Genomic DNA, 10,000 nt, shown 5'->3' on the forward strand with positions numbered 1-10,000 from the left:
ACAGGAACTTTAACTTTATCTATCCAGTTTTTTCCGCCCATGTGTATGCGGTGACCAGTGGGGTGCAAATAAATAAGGCTGGGGGAATGTTTGGGTATCAGTAGGGTTGCACGGTTATGGAAAAAAAATGCAAATCACAATTTGGGTGGAAATTGAAATTAAGATTATTAAATAACAATAAACGACAGAATTCTGTGTGCACAATGTTATTTAAATGTAAATATAAATAAGCATGTATCATAAGGATGAACAAAATAAAACTGATTTGCAATAATTATGTAATAGGCTATAGCTTTGGTGGGCCTACAGATTTTTGGCCAGAAATCCCAGCCTGTCAACAAGTTCTAGCTTCAAGGATGCCTGAAGCCGGGTCACTATATCACCCCCTGTGTGACAATGATTAAATTGTCACGGCCATGATTTTCCGATTCCGCACCTGACTTCTGATTGATTTCGATTAGTTGTGCAGACCCTACTGTGGAGTGTTTGTGTATCAGTACCTACGCCCACCATATTGTCCCAGCAGGTCCCTCATGAAGCCCTCGTGAGGGGCCCCTCGCGGGCTGCTGGGCGGGGGGCGTAGGTGGTGGTAGTGGTGGGGGCTCCTGGGCGGCGTGGAGCCCCGACGGCTTGACAGCAGCATCCCGACGTCCCGCAGGCTCCCCGCTCGCAGAGGCGGCACGTCGGGAGCCCAGCTCTGGGAGCGCTCCTCCCACGCACGCAGGGGCGGCAGGTGCAGGTGCAGGGAGTCCCTCAGGTGGCGAGGAGGACTGCTGGGGGTTCGACCACCACCCTGGCTGTGGCTCTGGGTCTTTCCCTGGCTCTGGACTACAGATGAGTAGCGATTCGCTGGGTAGCGTGCTGGGCTGGTAGCGCCAGTGCTCCGACTCTGCCCCCCCTGATGGCTTTGCCCATGATGCTGCAGCTGGCCCTGGGGTGGGCAGCCCGCGCCCACGCCCGGCAGAGGGTAGAGCGGGCGAGCCGCGGGCAGCGTGTCGTAAATGTCTCTGTAGTCCTCGTAAATCGGTGAGGAGTCCTCCTCGCAGTCCACGCAGCCACCGTCGCTGCCAGTGTTACGGGTGGTGGCACTGGCGATGCTGCTGTAATCGGTGCTGTTATGGCCAGCGGCAGGGGCGGGGGTGGGGGCGGTGTGGTGGTAGTCTGTGTGGCTGTTGTGAAGGCTGTGGTTGCTGCTGAGGATCCTCAGAGGGGGTTCTGCCGAGAGGGCGCGGCGCTCAGAAGGGTTTGGGGAGAGGCGGAGGGGGCCAGGATGGCCCGGTAGCCTGGAGGGAGGGCGCTCAGGCTGGAAGGGTGGAGGCGGGAGGTCCAGATGGTGGTCTGGTACCCAGTCAGACCTCTCCAAGTGGTAGGCTGCAGGAGGGAAACATGATGTGTGCATAAACAACCACCATCATCATTATTATTATATGATTATTATTACAATCATTACACTCCTGATAAACAGCCTGACCTTCATCATCATCAACATTATATTGTCATTATTATCATCTCCAATGTCTCCCTCATCATCACCATCACCATCATCATCATCATCATCATCAGCTTCTTCCCATTCCCCACCCTTGTCATCATCAATCTTATCATCCTCAATTACCTTCACCACCACCACCATCATCATCACCATCATCATCATCATCATGGTTGCCATTATAATCTCGTTAATCCTCATCCTCATTAGCATCTCCTTAGACTGTGGTATTCAAATGCATCATATTCCTTAGCCCTGGCATAATCCATTTCTGTCTGATTCCTTAATCTATCCCCAACCCCATGGGACAGCACAACAGCCTGCAAATCGGTTTGAGAAGTGCATGATGTATGTTACACTTTTCACTGTGTCTAGTGGCAATGCCGTACATGCACTAGTTTACTGTTGTTGGTCAGCATTGGACAAAGGAAAATGGTGAATATCAGATGTGTAGCGCGGCATAGAAAAGAACAAAAACAGATCTTACGTACAATTCACAAAATATTCTTTGACGAACTCGACGCAAATCTGATTCTCACGCTGAAGTTGTTGATGAGCTGTAAAAGGAGAAAGTTCGACAAAGGAGATGATGTGATTACCGGGAAGCAAATAAGGAAGACACAAAAACTCTACACAGCAGGACACCGGGCAGGCACACAACATAGCCTAAGACTCAGTTTCCAGAAGTGGTATTTCGGGGCTTAGCATAATCTGGGGAAAAAATGGACCGTCACACAAGCCTTAAACAAAGCAATAACAACAATAGCCACAAACAGAGAATGTGGGTGGATGATGGATTGTTGAATAAAAAAAAAACACAGCGAGATAAAATGGATCATTACATACACAACAACAAATGTGACAGAGCAAGTTGGGGAGATGGTGCATATTAACGTAAGTGACAATATTCATGGGCACGTCAGAAAAAAAGAAAAAGAAAAAACAAACCAACAAACAAACGAGTAAAAACACACAAACAAAGCAGCACAAAAGCAAGTGGGTGTTTGAATGAAGACAGTGAATACCCAACGGTGGAAGGGTGACTTCACTTGTCACCATACTCACCATTTACTCTGCCGGCGTCGTAGTTCTGCCGCTCACTCAAGTTGGCCACTGTGGTAAACACAGACACAATAATTTAATAATTGTATTTGTATAGCATTGTATCATACAAGGCAAGTTACTCAAAGTGCTTAACAAATTGGAAAGAACATCATTGTTAGAGATAGATTTAAAAGGAGAGGTAGAGAGGAGAGGCAGAAATAGCAGGAAGGCAGAGGAAGAAGAGATAGATAGAGGTTGTAGAGTCATAAGGTCGACGTAGGTTAGGAGCAGGATTCTTAGATGCGTAAGGTCCATAGTGGCTGGGCCTAGCATAAGTCATAGATAGTCACACAGAGATTGGGCGCTCAGATGCGCCCAACACAACACAACACAACACAACACAACACAACACAACACAACACAATACAACACAACACAACACAACACAACACAACACAGCCCACCCACATGGGGTAGCAGTCAGTCAGACCTCAGGTATACCAGGATCGTGACCGGCATACCACCCAACATGTCATTTTCATTTTCATTGTCATTCAAGCACATAAGTACACGTAGATGCAAGCACAGAGGAGATGCTACAGCAACAGGCGTGGGCTAGTGGTCAGTTGGACACAGCTGCAGTACAACAGGGTTCTAAGTTAACCCCAGCCAAATGCTGGTCAGGGTTGCCAGATGAGTCAGATGATTTCCAGCCCAAAAATTGCTCAAAACCCACCTGGAGGCACAAAATCCCGCCCAATTCTATTGATTTCTATGGCAAAAATTGGGCAGGTTTTTCTGCTGAAAGCCATTTTTACCCGCACACAGCCATCCTAAGCAGCCCAATTGGGCGGGAAACAGCCCAATCTGGCAACACTGATGCTGGTGGAATTTTAGTGTGCCTGGTATAAAAGACCAACTTACTAGCCACCACTTTGACCCAGTAAAGAATGTGTGTTTGACTAGTAAGACTAAAATCTATGAGCCTTTTTGGCTGGTGATGAAAAAGAGTTAATTTAGAGCCCTGAGTACGGTGTAGTGATCGACCCAGTACCAAATTAGTACAGTACATGCACACAAACCATGCATAGAGGGATTACCACAGCAACCAGCACGGGGGGTGGGGGTGGGATTACAACGAGCAGACGGCATCAATGGAGGGGATTTAGCAGATACAAGACGGAAATTGCATCGCATCTCCGCAGATAATGCACGGCTGCCCCACCCTAAGCAGTCATGTTCCACCGCGTGGCGCGTTCACATCACGTCTAAACCTGACTGGCTGAGCCTGACATACTGTATGTGATGTAACCAGGGCCTAGCCAGAGCCATGGAATTCAGGGGTGGATTTCTCGAAACCAAAGTTGCTTACTACATTAGCTACTTTGTTGTTTTCAATGCATTTTCCCATTGGCAACTACCAAAGTTGCTAACAGGCTAGCAACTTCTCTTTTGAGAAACTCACCCCAGAGTTGTGAAAACGGGGGTAAAGGATGTCAGTTGATGGCATGATTCAAATAGATTCAAATAATTCTGGACAACGGCTTTTTTTTCACAGAGTCACTACATCACAAGCAAAGACAGAGTCAAAATAAATTTAAATGAATTACATTTACGGTACCTTTACTGCACTTTATGTGCTCGACGCTCACTTCCTGGAACTATTTTAGAACTATTGTCAATAGCAATCTGTGTCAAAGGTTATATGAGCAGTCATTGGTGTGTAAAAAAATGAAACCAGGAGGTCAATTGGATTAGCCTAAATCTTACTTCCATGGCTCTGGGCATGGCCACACAGGGCTGAAAGGAGACACACCACTGGGGTCCCCACTCCTTTTCACTGACATGCCAAACTATTCCATACCCTTCTTCATTATCAAAAGTTGAATTTCCATGACTTGACACTTAACACATGTAGATTTTTTTTAACCCCTTAAGACACTACCCCTGTTATAAATTAGCTATGACCTAGTCACAATCTATTATTAAAGGTCCAGTGCACTGTCATATATATATAAATATATATATATATAAATATATATATATATAATAGTGGTGCAGTACTATGGTAGTTACATTTTTTCAGTGTCTATTACAATGTCCCAGTGGCGGAACGGTGTCTGAAGGGGCTACTATAGTTTTAGGACTAAATATGCAGTGTTGACCTTTTCCCCTCCCTCATTGCTTGGTATAGTATTTTTTAACCACTGTTAGTGCATGTGCGGTATAGGAATCCCTATAGCCTAGCTGATGTTTCAAAACGATTTTATCACAAGACAGACAGATGAACAGACAGACCGACAGACAAAGAGATATAATGGAGAGACAGACAGAGAGACAGACACAGTAAGTTACATTCGCCTGATGATCCCTGACAGATGTGCTGTGCTGCTGTGTTGTGTTATTTGCAGCTGCCTGGCTCCTGGCTCCCGTGCTGCGAGCTTGACTAAACTGATTAAATCACTTTATGACTCATCAGAGCATCAGACAATCTGGATTCCCTGACCTTCAGGCCTAAATCTGTTTAATGCAATTAAAAAAAAAGAAAATCGTATTAATTTAGTTATTTGTGGAAGGATGGTGGTGGGGTTTAAACAGCATGTGTCAGTGACAGTGTCACTTTGGAGTTTTCCTGGCCCACTTGCCTGGGTGACTTTTCTACACAATGTCAGGGGGCTACATACAATATAGTATATTTATTGACAGGTACAGTACAGTTAAGTGTAAAGTGTAAAAAAGTAAGCTGTAAGTTGCAGCTACAGAGATACTTTGATTTTTCAAAGGTAATAATAGAAGGTCCAGTCTCTTCCCTTTGTGAAAGATCTGTACAGCACCGGTAGAGATACAGAACATCACACCAAGGTCACAACCTGGTTGAACTGCTGTCATGCGTTCATAAAAACCAGGACAACCAGACTGAAAAACAGTGGATGCCCAGCAGCTATTAGGCACTAAATTATGCTACCAAAGTATAGTTTTAAACCTCCATCATGAATGTGGATGTGTTTTAAAGGGACACTGTGCAGGAAATGGACAAAAAAGGTACTGCAACCATGCTGCTTATTGAAATTGGGCTGCCTATTGCCAAATTTGATATTTACATGAAAGTTTACAAAGTATTAAACAAATATTTTCTTGTATGGTCCAAGTACAGTCGGCTATTTTTGGAAATTCAAAATGGCGGACAATGGAGAAGATCCCCCTTTTCATGTATGAAAAGTGCAATTTTTCCAGTCATAATGAATACTTTGAATTTGATGCTGGTGGTAAGTATTCATGAAAAAGGTACAGTAACATTAGTGAATGGGCAGCAGGAATTCTGGAAATAAACAACTAAAAATCTCACACAGTGTCCCTTTAAACCTCCATCATGAATGTGGAAGTGTATGGCGGATATGTGTGGCAGGTGTGTGTGTGACGTTTGAGGAAGTTGGGTGTGTGGATGTGTGTGGTTGGGATACGTGGCTCTGTGTGTGTGAGAGGTATTTTTGAGGAATTTTCCTATAGCTTTTATCTTTTATTTTAATTACTTATTGCTTCACTGAACAAGGACTGCTCAATTCCGTTGTTCTCATTACCATGACAAATGAAAGATATTCTTGTCTTGTCTATGTTATTGCATGGCTCGTCTTCATTCTGTAGAATGCACCATTCACTTTAATGGGGCTCCTGTATGTTCTATGCTGGTAATGAATTAGGGGGGCACAGACTAAAAACACCCCAATAATAATGAACATGTTGATTGTTGTCTTCTATCTGCTTGTGCTGTTACACACAGAATGGAAATGCTCGGAATAGGCTATTTTCATGAGCTAGTAATATTTAATTGTGTTTGCATGTCACACCATTTTATTTTGTCTGAATAATCTTTAGGTTTCTTCTTAAGTTCACAGACTTCAGTCTATAAAATTCACTCAGAGTCAGATTCCCTTATTTCAACATGGCAGCATCTTTGCAACGCAATACTGACGACACTGACTTTGCGAATCGAATCACAGCCTTCAATCACACAAGACAAAGTGATTAGGAAAAGTAATTGGAGGCACTTTTTATTTTAAGGTCTGCTTTTTTGTGTGTTTTTAAATTTTTACTAATACCCAAGGGTAGCCTAGCTGGCTATTTCACATAGATTGCTGGGACTGTGGACTTCGAAAACAAATCATGTGGACAGCAGTCTGAAACTCCATCAGAACACACCGAGTCATACAGACTTTAATAAAAATGTTAAAAAAATTCAATATGTTCTCCCAGACTGGCTCAGAGCTCGCCAGAATCTTTAAATAAGTTCAAACATGCTGATCTGGAGCAAATAACAAGTGCCCACAACACAAGCACCATGTTTGTACTCGAAGCAGCTGCTGTGAGTGTGTACTCAGGCATGGTTGGATGTCGGTGTGCATCACTGATAGCTGAGCTGTAGGATGTTATAGGTTTTATGGCGGTGTTTTGTACCCTTGTTAGGTGTAATGGGGACATGTTGACCATGACCACCGCATTCCCGGCAGGTCAGGCTAGCTGGTGTGTTAAAGCAACAGCTCTTGAAGCTCGCTGCACAAACAATGTAGTGTGCTGCTACACAGTGTGCCAATTAGTAACTGGCTCAGTCCCCAACACGGTGTACGGTACCGTGAGTGACAGAGAAGGGCGTTTCAAGGTTGCCCAGTGGCCATCTACTTCAATGATCCTCATTTAACGGTGTTGATTATGTCCATATATTTCCTGTCTGCCCCGGCGACTGCCGTATCGCTTTAAGTGGGTGATAATTGGAGACATTCCTCAGGACCCCCTCTGGGTCTACAGCTGAGATATCCTCCTCTTAAGGCAGCGACCTCACAGTTAACGTTGCGGTGTTAACTCAACACTTTAAAAGAGTAGAACCAATACTACTATGAGCGCTAAATTAGACACTCGGAGGGTTGAGTGAACACTGCAAAATATACTCTCTATAAGGCATCACGCAATGATACACCAATCTTAACGCACTAACGCACTAACCCTAAGTCAATATACATACGTTCCCCTTCAATGCCCTCAACTTTAAATGGTTATTCATGACAGGGAATGCAGCTTTCAAAGTGTCTGTTGTTGTCTAGTGGTGCGTTGGCTTTAAATTACAATGATGTAATGACGAGGGAAGCTGGAGCTTGCACTCAGTCAAAACTAAAAAGATGAGTTGCCCATAGTTTCAATGTTCTTACAACTTGCCTTTCTATTTACAAATGGGCAAACATTTGAGCTGACCCCATTATCAGGAAAACTTGCAGCATATTATATATTGTACATTTTCATGTAATATACTGCTTATTTTACATGGAATAGATTAGACATCTTTTATATGGAATAGACATACTGATGTACTTTTCATAGCATATTGTACACTCTAAGAAAATTTCCCTGCAAAATAACGGCAGTTACTGGCAATTATATTTACCTGTAATTCTACTGTTATTTCACACCAAAAATCAAATACAGCTCATTGCTGTTTAATGTATCACAGTATATAACATTTTTTCAGCAGCAATTGAACTGTTAAATAACAGTACTCTACAGAAAAATAACAGTACATTTCAGTTAAAAAGTTGAATTGTACTGTGTGATGACAGGCAAATACTGGGTCATAGTTGTATTCATGAATATGGCCATGGCAACTTCCCACCCCACCCATCATTCTCCATAACTGTGGTACCCTGGCCATGTTACCACCCCACCCTCCCATCGTTCACCATGACTGGAGTGCCTTGAGCATGATACTATGGCGCTATGCTGTATTGAGAAAATGGTTTGCGGTGGTCCTTTGAAAGTGTGGGCATGAATAAAATTTCAGAGTACGCAGTGCTGTTACAATGATAGTGTGCAAGGTGGGCTTTTTACTGTATCTCTTGATGAGCCAATGATAAATATAGCATTGGTCAGTCTTTAAAAAAATATTTTGCACCAAGTAGCACATCAAACAAGCACCACTACAAGCTAGCTCTCAAAGCAATGCCTAATTTGCAGCAGGCACATTATATGCAACAATGCCACAAATGATGCCACATACAGTAAGCTTTCACAAAGAGGAAAGTGTGCAAGCATGTGTGCAAGCATGTAAGCAAGCTTGTAGGCAAGCTTATAGGCAAACAAGTGCTATGCTGTGCCATGCAGGCCAGCCAGCAGGCAGGCAAGCAACTGAAGTGTTGATAGTCCAGATTTATATACAGGTGCAGGAGTACCATGTGACCAGAGTCATTAGGCCCTTGGCAGGTGACGCCCGTAATTGAATAATGGCATAACAGCCCTACTCAGGTGAGGCCAGGCACTGATTAGCAGATTGGTTTAGATGGGGCTGCTTGTTGCAAGACTGTTACAAGTTCTTAAAATGTTTCAGCCATTCACACTTTCATCACTATCAAAATGCATGTGCTACTCACACTTTGCTGCATCAAGCACTTTTTAAGTCTTGTAGTTTCCTTAGAAATTGTTTCATCATGCTTGATAGTATCAGATAATCTTTAACCAGTCAGAATGACTTCAGTTCTTCAGGTGGTATTGAAGTTTGATGGTGATCACGGACAAGTGGAGGATGAGTGGGTTTCAATGGTGCTTGCCACTTGTTATTTTCTAGAGATGCACCGGATCCGGTTCCGGTTCCGGATCCGTCAGGATAATAGAGTTTTTCACAGGGTCCGGGTCCGGCAGGATCTTAAGCAGTGGATCCGGTTTCCGGCATGTTACCTAAAAATCAGGGTCTGGTGCATGTCTAGCCTAGGCTTTTCAGTCTTTCACAACCCCAATCACTGCATGGAGTGAAATCCCTTTGGAAGCGGCTATTGCAGGCAGTGTGGCAATAAGCCAATGAGTCTAAAAAATAGTTTGCGCCAACGTAATAAAAAGGGCCCACGTGTGCGAGTAGACTATATGTTTCAACCCTTTTGTAGGATCCGGTATCCGGTTCCGGATCCGGCAGGATCTTATTCAGTGGATCTGGTATCCGGAAGGATCCTAAAAATCAGGATCCGGTGCATCTCTAGTTTTTTCCACAACGGCGAATACTGCTATTGTGCAGTACTTACTGTTTATGCTCAATATGTGACTCAAAGTAATATTTTCACAGTAGTTGTCTGTTTTTTCGAAAAACAGTAGAATGCTGTTGCAAAATTGCCGTAAATAAACAGCTATTTGTTACAGTGTACTTTAAGTTCTAGCAATATACTTTCTTTTTTCTTTTGTTTTTACATTTTGCATTACATTACATTACACTTAGCTGACACTTATGTACAGGGCATTGGTTACAGTCCCTTGTTCAGGGTCACTTCAGCTATGGAGTGTGTTAGGGAGTGGAAGGGTGGGATTCGAACCTGCAAACCCTCTGATCTAAAGTCCCTCTCCTTAAACATTAGGCGACGGCTGCCTCTTGTTTTGTAAGGGTGTTTGCGTATCCTCCGTCCTTGCAAGCTGTTTAGCTAGCGGGCTTTTATTATTATTCTG

The 10,000-nt window shown here is 43.6% G+C and overlaps 1 protein-coding gene across 1 annotated transcript in view; it reads right to left on the minus strand.

The window, feature by feature from the left end:
- Nucleotides 1–493: 493 nt before the first annotated feature.
- The window catches only part of LOC134453335 (protocadherin Fat 3), a 101,350-nt gene continuing 91,843 nt past the window's right edge, over nt 494–10,000 (minus strand). The window contains exons 39-40 of the mRNA XM_063204214.1: nt 2,555–2,602; nt 494–1,371 (exon numbers count right to left, since the gene is read on the minus strand). Coding sequence (XP_063060284.1) covers nt 494–1,371; nt 2,555–2,602 — 926 coding nt within the window. The remainder of the gene's footprint in view (nt 1,372–2,554; nt 2,603–10,000) is intronic.

Source organism: Engraulis encrasicolus, chromosome 7, assembly GCF_034702125.1.
Source record: "Engraulis encrasicolus isolate BLACKSEA-1 chromosome 7, IST_EnEncr_1.0, whole genome shotgun sequence".
NCBI classification, from domain to species: Eukaryota; Metazoa; Chordata; class Actinopteri; order Clupeiformes; family Engraulidae; genus Engraulis; species Engraulis encrasicolus.